At 47.2% G+C, this 17,548-nt stretch overlaps 2 protein-coding genes across 2 annotated transcripts in view; both read right to left on the reverse strand.

Annotated features, from left to right (window-relative positions):
• Window positions 1-1,257: 1,257 nt before the first annotated feature.
• Window positions 1,258-6,330, reverse strand: SUPT4H1 (SPT4 homolog, DSIF elongation factor subunit). The gene is made up of 5 exons (XM_028708563.2): window positions 6,120-6,330; window positions 4,917-5,023; window positions 2,952-3,007; window positions 2,471-2,524; window positions 1,258-1,598 (listed from the first exon to the last, which is right to left on the reverse strand). The coding sequence occupies exons 1-5, from the start codon at window positions 6,186-6,188 to the stop codon at window positions 1,531-1,533; spliced, it is 354 nt and encodes a 117-aa protein (XP_028564396.1). The 5' UTR covers window positions 6,189-6,330; the 3' UTR covers window positions 1,258-1,530.
• A 2,985-nt stretch (window positions 6,331-9,315) lies between these two features.
• RNF43 (ring finger protein 43) overlaps window positions 9,316-17,548 on the reverse strand; it is a 50,281-nt gene continuing 42,048 nt past the window's right edge. Inside the window, exons 8-9 of the mRNA XM_028708232.2 lie at window positions 12,780-14,231; window positions 9,316-12,046 (exon numbers count right to left, since the gene is read on the reverse strand). Coding sequence (XP_028564065.2) covers window positions 12,003-12,046; window positions 12,780-14,231 — 1,496 coding nt within the window. The 3' untranslated portion in view covers window positions 9,316-12,002. The remainder of the gene's footprint in view (window positions 12,047-12,779; window positions 14,232-17,548) is intronic.

Below are 17,548 nucleotides of genomic sequence, written 5' to 3' on the forward strand. Positions count from 1 at the left end.
AATTCAAGAGCCAAGGGTCACTGTGGGTGATAAAGATATAAAATCGGTTTATGTTTGGAAGGCTACAGACCATGGGTAGGCAAACTAAGGCCCGGGGACCCAATCGCCTTCTAAATCCAGCCCTTGGGCGGTCCGGGAATCAGCGTGTTTTTACATGAGTAGAATGTGTGCTTTTATTTACAATGCATCTCTGGATTATTCGTTGGGCATAGGAATTCATTCATCCCACACACAAAAAAATAGTCCGGCCCCCACAAGGTCTGAGGGACAGTGGACCGGCCCCCTGCTGAAAAAGTTTGCTGACCCCTGCTATAGACAGTTGCTCCAAGGAACAGTCCTGCACTGCCTCCTAGTGGCCATCATTAGAAATACAGTGCTGGTCATGCATCCATTTCTACCCAGACTATTTCAATTTATGCTCATTTCCCAATGTCTTTTGCCATGTTCAAGATTTCTAAATCATTATCATCATCACCAATTGATTTATCACCTTCTATAAGTAACTGTCTTACGGCGATTTGCACACTAAATAACTAAAAACACAAAACAGCAAATATATTTAAAACAAGACGAAAACCTTGGAATCATGGAATTGCAGAGTTGGAAGGGACCGAGTTGGAAGGGACCCCCAGGGGTCATCTAGTTCAGCCCCTACAATGCAGGAATCACAGCTAAAGAATCTTTAACATGTGGACATCCAATCTCTGTTTAAAAACTTCTAATGAAGCAGATTCCACCACCTTCTGAGGTGGTCCAGTTCCACTGCCAAGCAGCTCCCTCAGAAAGTTCTTCCTAATGTTTCATCGGAATCTCCTTTCTTGTCATTTGAACCCACTGCTTTGGGTTCTCCCCTGCTGCCCCTCTGGGACAGCAGTAATGTGACACCCTCTTCATCTCACCTCTTCCCTGGGCTAAACATACACAGCTCCCTCAACCCTGCCTCATAAGGCTTGGTTTCCAGGCCCTTAATTATCGTTGGTAACCCTCCCCAGCACACCTTAACTAAGTAGAGGATCCTGGTGCTGCTGGACAACACCTCATTCTCTGGGACCATGGGCCATCCTGCCTGCAGCTGATGGGAGTGCAGTCCAGCAATCTGGAGGGCCACTTGCCACTCACCCCCAGCCCAAAAAATAGCACATCCATATCAGAACAAAACCTGCAGCCTAAGTCCATGCTTAACAGAAGTCCCCACCAGCCCCACTTTCAGCTCTATATCTTTTACAGATGGCAAGGAAAACAGCAAACGTCAGGATGTGAATTTCTGACACCACAACCAAATTTATTAGGAATATTTACAGAAATCGTCAATACTTAAACTTCCGTCGCTCCTACTTACAGCCTCTCAGGAAAGCCCCTCTCTAGTTCAGCTAGCAGGGAGGAGGATGGTGCAGTCAGTCCACTCTTGATCCCCAGACAAAGACCCCACACCCACAAAGAGATCTTTGTTTCTTAACATTAGGCAAGTTCTGAGCAGGAATGGAGGCCTGTGTGAGCATCAATAGAGGGGTGGGTGGGAACGCCTCCTCCTTAGGTCTTTATGGCTGTGTCCCGAGACTTGTAGGCCACACCACGACTCTTCAGCTCCCGGACGATGCCTGCAGCAATAAAAAAGCATGATGTATGTTTAAGGGGTGGGGAGAAGAGGCAAGGAAGGAAAAGGAAAAGGTATGTGGCAATAGCAACCCTGCAGCTAGCTAATTAGCAAAATCCAAGAAAAAGCTTTGTCATAGTGGGTTTTATCTACATCTCCGTGTGCAAGCATCACATCCTGAAACTGCAAATTTCCTAACCAGCTGCAAGGTTAATCTTTCTGTGAGCCTAGTTCTTCCTTTTCCTCCCCCATTATATACATAAAATAAGATAAGAAGAGCCTGCTGGATTAGGCCAATGGCCCATCAAGATCCAGTATCCTGTTTGCACAATGCCAAGCAGACACATTTTCTGGGAAACCCTCAGGCAGGATTTGAGCACCAGAGCACACCAGCAACTGGTAGAATTGCTGCCCCCAACTGTGAAAGCAGAGCATAGCCATCAAGGATGGTAGACATTGACTGCCCTTTCCTCAATGCTTTTTTAAAAGCCATCCAGTTGCTGGCCATCGTTACCTCCTGTGGGAGTGAGTTCCATAGTTTAACTATGCACTGCACGAGGACTTTCTTTTGCCTGTCCTGAAACTTCCAAAATTCCGCTTCATTAGATGTCCATGAGTTCTAGTGATATTATGCAAGCTCTTCTCCTCAAGACAGAAATGCCCAGATGAGCACAGGCTCAATAGCAAAAAAGGTGGAAATGTCTGAGATTATCAACCCAGATGGACCTCATGTCCAGCTTGTTGGCTTCTCATTAGGGGATCTAGGTGGCCTGAAGAGGATGCTGGACTAAAAGGGTCCCCTTGGGCCTGACTGAGCAGCTTAGCCTTGTGAGCAAGGAAAGACTTTTAATTCTTACTAAAAGCCTGGCAAGTTACCTTGGGGTAGGCGGCCAGTCACAGACACTGCATACACACCGGGCTTGAAGTTACCTGGGAGAAGAGAACATGTTCTGGTTATGACTCCTTAAACCAACAACTTTATGAAAAGGGAGCCTGGGCCATCCTGAACAGCAGTGAAGAAACACGGACAAAAACACTGTTACTCCCCACCTTGGCAAGGCTGCAGGGTTGCTGTGAGGAAAACTGAGAATACAACCACCGCAAAAAGGGTTTAAAGAAAGTAATAATAGGATGGGGGGGGTGAAAGGTCCCCAGGTGTGGGGGGCAAAACAGTGGAAGAGGTTATAAAAAGCTGCTTCAATTGCAAATGGTAGCAGACCAAAAGGAAACACAGAGGAAACAGCAAACAGCTTGAAGATTTACAGCCAGTTCCAGAGAAATTGGGTTGATCTGACTTTTCATTTGCCATAATTATGCTGAAGGCGGAGCGCGAAAGGACACAAAGGGGTGGACTTACTGATTCTCTGCCACTTGGAGACCCAGCTGTCCTCAGGGCTCATCATGGCAATAATGCTGCAAGAGGACAAGGAGAGTTAGAACTGCAGGAACACGTCACATCAACTACGCTTACTCTGAGGACGATGCACTCATGGGTTTCAGCCTGAAGGGGTCCCTCACCTCACTCATCCACTGAGAACACTGCTTGTTCACCTGGAACGTACAAGGCTGCTTTACTATGGGCCCATCTAACCCAGCACTGTTTATTTTGACTGGCAGCAACTTCAGAAGGTCTTAAACAAAAGTAATTTCCTGCTCATTATCTGGAGATTTTCATAGCACATGCTTTGCCAATGAATGCCCCGTTCTCTCCTCACTGCATACATCCAATGCCCACAAAGGGACCAAGAATGATCAAAAGCAACCAGTATTCCAGCCTTCTTGGGAACTTGCCTTCTTGGGGCATATTAATATACTAACAGGGCTACTACTATATTCTGTGCCTAAAGCAGGTGTGGGGAATCTTTGGCCCCCCAGGTATTGCTGAACTCTAACTCCCATCCGCCCTGGAAAGTATGGCCATTGCCCTGGGAAGATGGGTGGTGTAGTTCAGCATCAAAATCTCTTTCCTGACTGGGAAACCATCATTGGATTTTGAAAACAGTAGCATCATCTTTTCATACCTAAATTCACTGGTTTCCTGAACTTGTCCATTATTTCTAGGCAGAGGAGAGGGCAACTCTTTGATTCTTTTCCTGTTCCACACAAGAGGCCACGGGACTCAGTTACACAATCCACATGTGGGGAGAATTATTAGGCTGAGAGGCAGGCAACTGCTCCTCTTTGCCTGTGTCAGTTGCCTTCCCTTGCACATGAGCCCAGCTCATTCCAACATCTTGCATCTCTAAGGAACTCGGCTTCCTACTTAACACTGCATACCATGGATAATTGCCCTGCTATCATTTCAATGGTCATTCAGCTGGATGAAGAGACACCAGTCAAAAAATCATTAGCTGCTTACACTCAAATGACCAAAAAACCTTACCAGAAAAATGGCTGTGGGTGCCACACCACAGCCAAGCATACATTGCAACCTAGTGTGTTTAATGCTTGCCCCAAGCCTAATATCAGCAAGGGGTGAGTAGGGTGGTAGAAAAAGGTATTGATAGATAGCCTAAGATGTAAAGGCAGTGTGAAGAGGATATTGGGTGAAAGGATGTTGTAAGAGCCAGGATGTCTGTGAAGAAGTATGAAGGAATTTGCTAATAGATGAATCTATGACCTTGTTCTGCAATGTTACTTTTGCTCTTTTGATAGGGTTGTTAGCTAACTGCAACCTCTGCTTATTACATGACTTAATTTCTACACATGTGTAAACATAATACCTCTATATAAACCCATGTAACTTATAGGCCTATGGACCCCACTTCTTTGGTTCCCAAGCAGCTGCTGTTGTTCTAACCAAGCAAAGCTGTCTTAAAGCATCACAACTGGGTGTGGTTTGGGTGTGGTTAACTGAAAAAAATCCACTGCAGTACGATGTGAATGCCAGAGATGACTGCAGGCACATGGGTGGCCCCCTGCTCTAGACAATCTTTTTTTGGGAGGGATTTCTGTAAGTTCTTTTAAGTGAGTAAATATTGCATTTTTATTCAGCCGTACCTTGGATCCCGAATGCCCTGGTATTCAGACGTTTTGGCTCCGAACACTGCAAAACCGGAAGTGATTGTTCCGGTTTGCAAACGTTCTTTTGGAACCCAAACATCCAACGGGGCTTCCATGCCTTCTGATTTGCTGCAGGCTGATTCATGCAGCCAATCAGAAGCCGCAATTTGGTTTCCAAACATTTTGGAAGTCGAACGGACTTCCGGAATGGACTCCATTCGACTTCCAAGGTACGACTGTATTGTTGTATGCTGCATTGGGACCTCCTGGTCAAGCAGGAGTAAGAAATCCAATAAATAATATTAGTAAGCAGACTCACCCATCAAAGGAAGAGCTGGTGCAATCATAAACCATCTCACGGTTCCCCTTCATCTGCAGGTAGGAGTCACAGTTGTCACAGCCATCAAACTCAAACTGGTCAATGGTCTGAAGAGCAAGATGAAATTAAATCAGGAAAAGGAACTCAAAAGGAAGCTTCTACAACTAGAGCTTGAATAAAACAAACAAAAAAACCTGCTGGAGCACAACCTTTTCAAGGAATCATTCCATCATTTCCTCACAAGGCAACCAATGAGAGTTATTATAAATAAATTCATTTCTAAAATTTGTAAAAAAAAACACCAAAAAATTAAGCACATGAAACCAATCCAGGCACCAACACTGTGGCCAAATCAAAAATGTATTATATGGGTGCTTGGTTTATTGTGATTGTTTTATTGATAAGTAAATAAATAATGAATGGCACACACCTCTCATACATCTATCCACTTATTAGGTGAGTTATAAAGTCAAGTCAGGCTAAAGACCTGTCGAAATAAAATTTTCAGAATCTTTGCCCGATAGTGATAGGACATCACTATCAGAACAGGGTCCAGGTGCTGCCAGGACTGGGGAACTGGCCTCCAAAGAGTCTCAAGGTCCTGCCCCAGAAGGGATCCTTCACACAGTGTTAAGTCTGAAAGCCAGTGGTGGTGTCATGGTCAGAGTGTTATATTAGGGCCATGGAGACAAGGGTTAAAACCCCTGACTCGGCCATGGAGCTCGATGGGTAATCTATGGAGGCAGTCAGTGCCTCTCACCCTAGCTCACCTCACAGGGTTGTTGTGGGGATTAAATGAGGAGGGGCAGAACCATGTACGCCCCCTTGAGAACTTTGGAAGAGAAGGTGACACATACATTCAACACAATAAGTAATTAAATGCTTATTAGTTGGTCTCTAAGGTGCTGGGGAAAAACTGGACAATTTGTTTATTTACTTTAATTAAATACAGTACAGTAATAACTCTAGCAATTTCTGCCATGAGCCACAATGGCTAAACCAGAAGCTCCATGGTCTGGAAGCACACCGTGAACAGGCAACAAGGGTAGGGGGACAGTAAGGGCTCTCCCACCCTGCTTTGTAGGGGGATCCCCAGGGGCAAAGGAGCCACACTGGCTCCCTCCAGGATGGTTCCCCATAATTAAAAACAGGGACTTCCGGTTTATCCGGAAGTGGAACCGGACAACATACACGCTCACTCACCTTCACAAGCGAGCAGAGCAGGCAGGCCCGCAAGTGACGCAGGTCTTTGGGCACCGTCTCCAGAGCCATGGCGGCGACCGACCGACCAGGGGCGAGCAGGTCCGGCTTTAGAAAGGAAGAAATAAACAAAGGGGTGGAGTGACGGAATGCGTCACTTCTACTGCGACAACACACGACTTCCGGCCCCTCTGCCTACACAACAGAAGCTCTATGGTTCCATCGCTTTCTCCTCCTGCACACACTCTCGCCTGCCTAATCTCTTTGTGCGCACGCGCTCAGCTCCTCGCGCGAGCTGGCGGGCTTCGCGAAATCGCTCCTCCCTTGTTGCCTTGGCGACGGTGCGCGGCAGTCATTTAATCCGACGGCGGCTCTCGCGCGTGCGCCTTCTTGGCAGTAGCGACCGTTTTCTGATTGTAAAGTGAGGGGGAGGCGGGGGAGGGGACAGGAGATTCGCGCCCAAATAAAATAAAAACATTTCAGGAGTGTTTCCTCCGCGAAAGTTTCCTCACAGAAACTGCATCTCCTTAAAAATGAAAGTACAGCGCTGGAACCTATTTTTAAATTCTATTTTTTAGGTTATTCGAAATCAGTTTAAAAACACCAGAAATGGTCCTCATGTGAAGTTGTGGGGGGAGTGGGTGAACCCTCTCGTCGCCATTACTGTATGTATGTATGTATGTATTTATTTATTTATTTATTATTAAAAATAACTTCATGTTGGTTTTTTCCCACTTTTTGTATGTTGAGAAACTTAAACGTTTTGAGATGAAAAAATCTTTCCCTGCATAATTCAGAAATGAGAAATATGTACCTTATGCATATATAATATGCATGCATATTATAAATGTGCATTAAGAACTCCAGACCAGCTTAATTAAAGACATTCTGAAGCAAATTGTTAAAAAAAAAAGATGGAGAAGGGTTTTAATGCTATTTTTTTTAATAAAAAAATCATTTTTTATTGCCCCCAACTTCGTACATTGATATTTTGTGATAAAATTGAAACCGCTTTCCCCACAAAACATCTCAGAAAACAGAAAATGGTTTGATGCATATATATCTCACACACACATAAAGAACCCCTGTACATATCACTTACTCTAAAGTAAGCTCCACAGTGTTCAGTGGTGCTTCTAAGTAAGCAGACGGATTTCATGCACACACTTTCTGGGGGCTTCGAAAGATAAATAGGGAATACCTATCAGTAGTACTAGGGACGCGGGTGGTGCTGTGGTCTAAACCACAGAGCCTAGGGCTTGCCGATCAGAAGGTCAGTGGTTCGAATCCCCGTGACGGGTTGAGCTCCCGTTGCTCAGTCCTTGCTCCTGCCAACCTAGCAGTTCAAAAGCACATCAAAGTGCAAGTAGATAAATAGGTACCACTCCAGCGGGAAGGTAAATGGCATTTCCGTACGCTGCTCTGGTTCACCGCATGACCCGGAAGCTGTACGCCGGCTCCCTTGGCCAATAAAGCGAGATGAGCGCCGCAACCCCAGAGTCGGCCACGACTGGACCTAATGGTCAGGGGTCCCTTTACCTTTACCTTTATCTGTAATACTAAACTGAACAGAGTGGAACCTACTCCTGAATAGGCTGGACTGGAAGAATAAGACGACCCAATAGCTGAGGCAGCAGAGGCAAGGTATTGGATGGAGAATTTGGGGTGTTCCTTAACACCAGGCTAGAAGAGGGCTAGATCTGACCAATGCGGTTGAATGGGAAGGGCTGTAGCTCAGTGACAGAGCATCTGCTTTGTGTGCAGACAGTCCCAAGTTCAATCCCTGGCACCTCCAGGTAGGGTTGGGAGAGATCTCCATCTGAGACCCTGCCAATCAGTGCAGACAATAGTGACCTAGTCCTAGATGGACCAATGGTCTGATTCAGTATAAGGCAGCTTACTATATGATCCTTTATGTAAGTTTACCAGATTTTTTTCAAAGAATCCAGGGACGCTTTATTTTTTTTAAAGAGAGAGAAAAATATATTAAAAAGAAAAGAAGTAATATCTTCTCTTCTGTGGTCTCCTCTGTCACACGGCCTTCCTCTGGGCCCCGGCCTGCTCTGTTAGAGCGCTAGCTGCCATGGAGTAGACTTGGGCCGGGCCTGGTTTCGGCCACGTGTCCTTTCCCTCCCGGTGCTCTCCTACCTCCCCTTCTCAGCGGCAGCAGCAGCGCAGCAAGGTCAGGGCTCCCCTCTTTTTTCTCCTTCCTCTTCCTTCTCCTTCTCCTCTCCTCCTCCCTGCTTCAGCTCCAGGGTTTTTACTGGCCCCGGAGCGCCGCTGGGCAGTCAGCCAGGTGGCTGGGCGCTCTCGCCCCTGGCTTGATTTAGGTCACAAGGTGTGTGTGTCAGCAGTTCCCCCAGTTGACACACCGGGCATCCCCAGTTCCCCCTCAGCAGCAGCAGGCTCAGCAGCCCGGAGCCAGCCTGGTAGCGCAGTTGGCTCTGGCTGGCTTCAGGATCTGCTTGCTGCTGTGGCGCCCGCCATTTTGCCTCGCCACATGATGTGTCTTGTGTCATTGAACCAATCACACAACATTCATTCCCTACTAATAAATCTACACCACTTAAAATATAAATCCAGGGACATTAAATGAAATCCGGGGACATTCCGGAGACAGATTTTGTCCGGGGATAGATTTGTAAATCTGGGGACTGTCCCGTGGAAATGGGGACGTCTGGTAACCATACCTTTATGGCCCAATGATGCAAACGGAGGTGCTCAGGAGCACCACTGTGTAACCCTGTGCACCATGAGATTTAGCTGTGTGCTGCTTATAGAGTCGTGTCTTCTGCCTCCCAGCATCCCCATTGTTGGCCTGAGGTGGACTCTGATTTAGATGATGCCCCACTTGAGGAGGAACCATCAGCACCCACTTCTACAGAGCATGATGCTTCTTCCATCATCCTTGGGGTCCTTACAACTCTTCCCAGCTAGGAGGGCCCATTGGGAGCTGGCCAAGGTCCTGATGGACAGCTTCACCCTGAATGAGGCTCTGTTATCTCTGACCACTTGCCCTCCGGGCCCCAAATCCCCAGCAGAACAGGATATTTAGCAGAGGTGGGGCTGTTTCAGGGTGCTGCTAACACAGGAAGCCTTAGAAGGATTTCTTTTTGTCCCCCCGCCCTCTTCATACAAGACCAAACCAATCCCAGATCCATTTTTAGCCCTTTACCTCATGCATATTAAAAAGCCAATGTACAGAGATTAAAAATAATTTATTTCTGAGGAATGAGGAAGAGGCATCTTCTTGAACATAGGCACCCAGTGACTTTATACAGGAAAAAAATAACAGCCACATGAAGAGCTTCACATGTGGATAAATATATTAGCAAAATAAATAGGTTTGAGCATATCCCCATATTCAAACAATCTCTATCTCTTAAACATAAATATATCGTTTTGCATACTTATGTACATAAACATTATTTCTTCCTTTTTTGGTTTACAAAAGTACCCAAGTGCCTGCAATGTAGACTCAGGAAATGTAATTAAAAAGTACAAAAATAAATTCCTCGTTCACATTTCAAAGGGTCTGAGGTTTCCAGGAGGAAGGAGCAGACTGCCAGGAGCTGAAGGCATCTTGGGGGAAGGGTGCCAACATCCAACCCCTTCGCTGGTTGCCCATTTGTAATAACTTTAACTTTGGAGCTATCGGCCCTGGACTGTATCCTGTAGTTTTATTCCCCCTTAATAACAGTGTGTGTTTTTGATTTTGATTGAAACAGAACTGAAGTCAAAATGACACCCATGCTTTGCAACTCCTTCGAGAGATTTCAAAACATCAGAAGGAACTCTGCCATTTTGTATTGCCACATTTTGGCTCTGAAGATATTTTCCAGTATCTGAGCAACCCTAACAGAACAGAAAGGAAAGATGTACTCATTTTAACTTCCCTCTTACACGTGAGATAAATTGTGCTCCATTCAACAGGTACTCCTAGCATGGCAAAAATGGAAGCCACCCCATAGAAAGGGCTTTGCCAACCTGGCACCCTCTAGACGTTCTGGACCATGGCTCCCATCAGCCACAGGAGGGCACCAGGTTGGCAATGGTTTTCAAATAACTTCACTATGAAGGCAGTGATTGATCCATAGACCACATGGCCTGTTGCTCTAGGGTGCTCCTTTGTTTTTGAAATGTTGATCAGGCCACCCTCTTCTTGTCTCCTAGCCAAGAAATTCAGGTGCCCTCTGCCAAAAGCAACTCAAGCCTTTATTCCACGAGATGATGCTTTTAAACGCATCTCAGGAATGAAAAATCCAGAGAATCCAGCAAGCAAAATTGCAGAATCACAGTCCACAGTGTCAGTAACTGTTAAACTGGTTTAATTCTGTGGTGTGGACATGCCCTGAGGTGTGACCACAGATATATTACCCTTCAGGTTTCATTTCTCAGTGACGAAAACCCCATGGCTGTGCCTCTTTTTGCCACACATGAGATTATTTATAACAATGTTGTCCACATTCCCAAACATTCTGCGTGAACACAGACAATCATTTATGAACTGGTAAAATACCACAGCATTTTTGTGCCACTGAGTAAGCAGGTTGTGTCGAGATGAAAGTCTTCCAGCCAAGCAGCTGTTTGCATGGGGATGTGTTACTGCTTGCTAAATACCAGTTTGTATTCCCTCGTAGCTGCAATAAGTCCTCATGTAAAAAACATAAACATGCAAACTTTTGCTCTAACTACCAAGTTCAACTCCTTATCTTCCTCAGTTAAAGCAGAATATGCTCTGCAGTGGATTGGATTTTTCACCAGTGTGTGCTTGGACATCAAGGAATAAAAGCTCCTCCCTCTGGGAAATAGTATAAGAGGGAACTTGCATAATATTTTGGTAGGAAGGCAAAATTAACAGGATTTAAATCTTTGGTGTGGGACTACCCTGTGAAGAACTGAAATCTTGGGGCATCTGCAAAGTCGGCTAGGAAGCGTCCAGGTATCCCTGGCTCAAGCTCTGAGTGGTATATGGATCCAGCCTCCCTAAAGCTGACGCTCAGTTAGCGCATCTGGTATTTGCAACTCAAATAAGCTCTGAGCAGAGGCTGACTCAGCCACAATGAGGCTGATGAGAGGCCCACACAATTCAAAAGTGTCATGCAGGTTTGAAATTCTCCTGTGCCACCATTGCACTTTCCAGAGTGTTGGCAGGGCAGCTTGTGTGAGTTTCTCCCATGCATCTGATTTGGTGCAAAACTGAAAAGATGAAGAACGTTCCCAAGTGGACAGGAGCAGGGGGATTCCCAGCAGGAGCTTAGCCAGGTTGGTGAGAGGGAATTATGTGCTTGATCCTTACAAATTACATTTGCTTTGAACCAAAACCTCATTGGGTGCCCCATCCCACACAGGATGGCAGAAAGAGGGGCCAGGATGGGCTGATCTCTCTGCATGACCTCAAAACTGCACTGCATCATGCCTGATTTGTGTGGGGGGGTGTTTACCTGGGGTTTTCATTTTGGTATTCAGCAGTACACAGATTACCAAACTTGCAAAGAGCTGCAGAGTGAAGGGGGGGGTCACCTTGTTTTTTCCTCCGCCCTTGAACTTCAGAATGATTTGGCTCCTCCTGACACCGGGAACAAAAGGACCAAGCCTCCTCCTACCCCAGAAAGATGGCAGCTTTTTTCAAAACAGGCAAGTGACCTTGGCAGCTTATGTTTGTCAAATGTTGCATACAGGTTAGGCAGGCAGGGAGCAAGCTGCATAACCATGATATTAACGTTGGGTGAAGCAGGGATTGTGTGGACAAGGAGCTTCTTATGACTGACAACCACACCGCGGACAGGAAAGGCAAGTCAGAAAGTCCATTCTCTTTGCTGAGTTTCTGCGCCGTTTTTTGAATTCTCTGCAGCTGCCTGACACAGCAAATAAGTTCACCTCGTGTCAAACCGAATGTTCATAAACATCTGGGATATCGTCTTTAGACCCTGCAATTAGAAAATTAAGGTGAGCAACCAGACTAGAATGTGCCACGTTGTTTATCTTTGATGGATCAATTTTCATTGTTGTACTGTGATGCTATCATCTTCACTGTATTTGCTCAATTTGTATGCTAGATGGTGGTGATGGTGATCTTTTTATTATTATTATTATTATTTCTCAGCCACCCTCCAGCATGAGGTCCCAGGGCAGATTTCAACAATATTAAGACAGTTAAAATGAGATTACAATAAAGATAAGAGTGCTTTTAATATATACTTCTCAGGTGTTCAAAGGCCAAGGTAAAGAGGTGCACCTTCAGCACCTGGCAGAAACTGCATAGTAAAGGTAGCAGACACACCTCTGTGGGGAGGGAATTCCACAACTTAGGGGTTGCCCCAGAGAATGTCCTCTCCAGGGTCACCATACCTCCCTCCCCCAAAGCTTCTGAGAGTGGAGAAACTACTAAGAATGCCTCCTCTTATCACCCAAAAAGCTATGCAGGGAAGAAAGGGGTCTTTCAGATATTTGAGGCCCTAAACCAGTTTTCTGTTGGGTCAAGTTTACAACTGCTGATGGAAGACAAGATTACAGCGGACCCTAAAGGAGGGATAGCAAACCTGTGCCCCTCCAGACATTGCTGGACTCCAACTCCCATCATTCCTGACCACTGTCTATGCTGGCTAGGGCTGATGGGAGTTGGAGTCCAACAGGTTCCCCAGCCCAGCCCTCAGGTCTTACCCTGAAGCTCTTGCAGAATTTGGCAGCTGAGGTAAAAGCTGGCATCATTTCCCATGGTGTCCAGCCTCGGATATTCCCCAGGACACATGGCCTTGCATTCCAGCCTGTCCGCCTGCTCCTGAGGCTCCGTGGCCGAGTGTGACGAGGTTGCAGAATGATGCCCAGAGGGACCAGTTTCTAAGAGAGGCTGGACCTCTGCAGAGGAGGAGCAGCTTCCAGAAGCAGGACCAGGAGGGTGGGGGACGCTGCAGACAGGGGGCACATTTGAGTCTTCGGGCAAAGAGGATGGGGAAGCCTTGAGGGGGCATTTCCATCTCCTTCTACTGGGATGGATTTGCAAACAGCGTTTCTGAGACGTCCATGGCCCAACGGCACCACTGTCTGCTTCTTTGAGGTTTGACCTGTCTGCTGTGGAAAACTCTGGCTGTCCTTGTGGCAAGCAAGTGGACTGTCTGGCTGAAGAGGCCTCCAGGGAGGCAGACCCACCTTCTGGCGAAGGCATTTTCTCTGTCCGTTTTTGCGCCTGGGCGCCATGAGATCCTGTCTTGGCCCTTGGAGGTTTTGCCTTCCGCGAACCGGGTTCTTGGCCATTGGCACAGTCTGGGGGGCAGCGTCCGTAATGGTGGTGCCTGTGGAGGTGGTGGTGGTAATGGACATGGCTACTGGCCACCGGCGGCCGGCCTGCTGCCACCGAATCCACCAGCGGAGGCCGTGGGTCCCTCCACGACGGAGAGGGCGCAGGGCAGCTTTCTGCGGCCGACTTCTCAGAGCCACAGAAGGCAAACGGGTCGTAATCGCTGCTCAGGGAGCTGCGGAAAGTGGAGCAGCTTCCGTGGATGGCCTGGAGGCTGACGTCCGTGCAGTTCAGCATGGAATCGCTGGAGGATCCATGGCAAGGACCTGAGCTGGAGTCACTCCCGGGTCCGTCAGGGAGGTAGCCACTGGGCTCCGTGAGGTAACTCTCCCCGGAGCCACTGCTGTGGTGGTGATGATGCCGCCCATGGCGGATACCCCGGTGCGGAGGAATGGCACGGCTCGGTTTGGCCATGAGGGGCCCCCGGAGGCCTCGGCAGGAAGGCTGGTGCTGCAGCAGGCAGGTCCGGCGGGAGGGCAGGCCCGGCTCGCAGCCCAGAGAGTCCTGGCGCTGAGGAACCAGCAGGCCTCGGGTGAGGGAGGGCTGGCGGCTACACCAAGGAGGCTCAAAGCCCACCGGCCGATAGGGCAAGTAATGCATGGTCCCCAAATCCAGCTGGGAGAGCTCCGGGGAGTGGAAGAAAGGGTGGCCGTGGGGGAGCGTCGAAGAGCAGCTTCCAGGGGGCATTTGAGGGACCGTCCGTGGGAAGTGGTACAAGGCACGCCCAGGGTGTTGCCGGAAGAAGCGGGGCCTCTGCCCTGGTCCTGAGTTATGGGGGTCCTCGTGCGAATGCCTGGGCAAGGCGGAAGGATCCCGGTCTAGGGAGGGAGAGAAGGAAACCACTTCAATCAGGGATTCTAAGCTCCAACAAACCCTCTCCCTACAAGTGGGTAATCCCACCAAGAAGTTCCTTCCCCCAGGAAAGAAGTGCAGACCTACACTGGCTCCCAGTGCACAATCCGAGCACAATTCAAAGTGTTGGTGCTGACCTTTAAAGCCCTAAACGGTCTCGGTCCAGTATACCTGAAGGAGCGTCTCCACCTCCATCGTTCTGCCCGGACACTGAGGTCCAGCGCCGAGGGCCTTCTGGCCCTTACTGCGAGAAGCCAAGTTACAGAGAACCAAGCAGAGGGCCTTCTCGGTAGTGGCACCTGCCCTGTGGAATGCCCTGCCACCAGATGTCAAAGAAAAAAATAACTACCAAACTTTTAGAAGACATCTGAAGGCAGGCCTGTTTAGGGAAGCTTTTAATGTTTAATAGGTTATTGTATTTTAGTGTTTTGTTGGAAGCTGCCCAGAGTGGCTGGGGAAACCCAGCCAGATGGGCAGGGTATAAATAATAAATTATTATTATTATTATTATTATTATTATTATTATTATTATTATTATTATTATTATTATTATTATTACTTCTCCACTTACTTCTCCCCAGGTACCTGGCCATCAAGCCCTTATATACCCACAGGGAATGCCTCCGATGTGCTGCAGCAGTTAGGCCAGAACTTCCATCCCATGGCCAAGCAGAAGGGGAAGAACTGTGCAGGAATACAGGAAGGGTGCACTGTTTTCCCAGTTCTCATATTGCTGTAAGGCAGTTATGGGGAAAACTCTGATTCCCCGGATGTTGTTGGACTCCAGCTCCCACCATCCCTGGTTGGGGTTCACAGGAGTGAATACATGTGAACACAACAAAATCCAAAGGACTGCATGTTTCCCAACCCTGCTCTAATGGGATCTCTTCACAAGCAAGGGCTGGGGTGTTGTTTAGGGGGTTTTGTTGCCGGTGTGTGTGTGTGTTGTTGTTATCAATATCATTTTTTTGAATGTTTACTTTAGATCTTATGATTTCTGTGGAAATTGTTTAATTTGGTGGTGTACTTTTTGATGTTTGATTTATTGTTTGTGACTACTTTTGTTATGTTCATAATTATGTGTTTTTTATGGTGTAAGCCACTTTCAGCATGATTTCAATCATGGAAAATCAGCATATAGATAAAAATATGCATGTATGTAGGGCCTTGGAGACCAGGATTCAAATCCCTGCTTTGCCGTGAAGCTCAACTGGGTGACCTTGGGACCAGTCATTCGCTATCAGCTTAACCTACCCCACAGGGTTCTTGTGAGGATGAAGTGGGGAGCTTTGAACTAACTGAAGGAAAAGTAGGGTCATACATGTAAAAATACATACATGTATATATAAACTACCTTCTCTGCCTCCATCCATATGAACCTACCCAGACCATGAGATCATCATCTGAGGCCCTTCTTCATGTGCCCCTTCCATGGGAGTTCTGGAGGATACAACACAAGAATGGGGCCTTTTCGGTGGTGGTTCCCTGTTTGTAAAACGCTGCCCAAGGGAGGCTCACCTGGCACTATCATTACATATCTTCAGGCGTCAGGCAAAAACATTCATTTTTAACCAGCCCTTTTGCTTTTAACTATCTATACCTTTTAGAGAGGGTGGGATGTAAGTATTTCCATCTCCCTGGTTTTAATGCATGTATGCTTTTTTGTAAGTTGTTTTGAGTTGCCACAGCAAAAAAACTAATATATTTTTATAACAACAACAACAACAATATCTTCTGCATAGCTGTATTTGCTTCTGGGGCTGTTATCTTTAGATATGTCTGTGTGACTCTCATTTAAGGGAAGGGATGTGCTCTGTGCTCAGACCAAGAAGAATTTCCACCCACTCACCCACTTGGAATTTGAGGTTTTACCATGGCAAATTTTCTTGAAGTGATTCCATGGGAATCCATAACCAAGGGAGGGGACATCACCGCTAGTTAACTCCCCCCCCCCCCCATGATACATTCCAGTCCCCGGGATATACTGGGAACAGCTGATACACTTCACCCAAGCTGCACAGGGAGGTCAGGTTCTCCCCATGGAGATAGACCAGTGAAACATAGCCTTAGGCAGAAAAGCCATGTTATGGGCATAAACCAGCCTGACAAATCCAACACCCCATTTCCAGCCTAGGGACATAAGAGGAGCCTGCTGGATCAGGCCAATGGCCCATTTAGCCCAGCATCTTGTTCTCACAGTGGCCAACCAAATGCCTCTTCTGGGAAACCAGCAAGCAGGATTTGAGCACAAGAGCCTTCTCCCTTCCTGTGGTTTCCAGCAACTGATATTTAGAAGCATTACTGTCTCCAGCCGTGGAGGCAGAACATAACCATCATGGCTCGTAGCCACCAAAAGCCTTCTCCGCCAAATATTTGTCCAATCCCCTTTAAGGCCATCCAAGTTCCCCGCTTTCTTTTATCTGTCCTGAATGTTCTAACATTCATCTTCATTGCATGTCCCCGAGTTCTGGTACGATGAGAGAGGGAGAAAAACTTTCCTCCATACGCTTTCTCCATGTCATGCATAATTTTACAAAATTATATCAAGTCTCCGCTTACTTGCCTTTTCTCTAGATAGAAAAGTCCAAAATGCTGCAACCTTTCCTCATTGGGGACTTGCTCCACCCCTTTGATCATTCTGGGGGCAATGTATGTGTCTGTGTGTGTCTATGGCTGAACCAATGGCTGAGATATTGGCTCTGTGGCTGAATCAATGGCTGAGACTTTGTCTCTGTGGCTGAATCAATGGCTGAGACCTTGGCTCTGTGGCTGAACCAGTGGCTGAGACATCTGCTGATGCTGCTTTGAAAGGGCTCACTGGGCAAAACTAGAACCTCTCTGATCAGAGGCAGTATACCTCTGAATACAGTGGTGCCCCGCAAGACGAATGCCTCACAAGACGAAAAACCCGCTAGACAAAAGGGTTTTCCGTTTTTGAGTTGCTTCGCAAGACAAATTTCCCTATGGGCTTGCTTCGCAAGACGAAAACGTCTTGCGAGTCTTGCGATTTTTCTTCGCTCCCCCCCCCCTTTTTCTAAGCCACTAATAGCCTTTTAGCCGCTAAGCCGCTAAGCCTTTAATAGCCGCTAATCCGCTAAGCCGCTAATAGGGTTGCTTCACAAGACGAAAAAACCGCTAGACGAAGAGACTCGCGGAACGGATTAATTTCGTCTTGCGAGGCACCACTGTACCACTTGTTGGGGAGCATTAGTGGGCCAGTGTTGGCTCTTGCCTCCTGCTTTCCTTTTGGCCTTCCCAGACACCTCTGGTCAACCGCAGCATG

Source organism: Podarcis muralis, chromosome 15, assembly GCF_964188315.1.
Source record: "Podarcis muralis chromosome 15, rPodMur119.hap1.1, whole genome shotgun sequence".
Lineage (NCBI taxonomy): Eukaryota > Metazoa > Chordata > Lepidosauria > Squamata > Lacertidae > Podarcis > Podarcis muralis.

Coding starts and splice junctions, on each gene's coding strand:
- SUPT4H1 (XM_028708563.2), bottom strand. CDS start 6,188: ATGGCTCTGGAGACGGTGCCCAAAGACCTGCGTCACTTGCGGGCCTGC. Junction 3,008..4,916: donor ACCAGCTCTTCCTTTGATGG/GTGAGTCTGCTT, acceptor GTCCTCTTGCAG/CATTATTGCCATGATGAGCC. Junction 2,525..2,951: donor CTCCAAGTGGCAGAGAATCA/GTAAGTCCACCC, acceptor CTCTTCTCCCAG/GTAACTTCAAGCCCGGTGTG.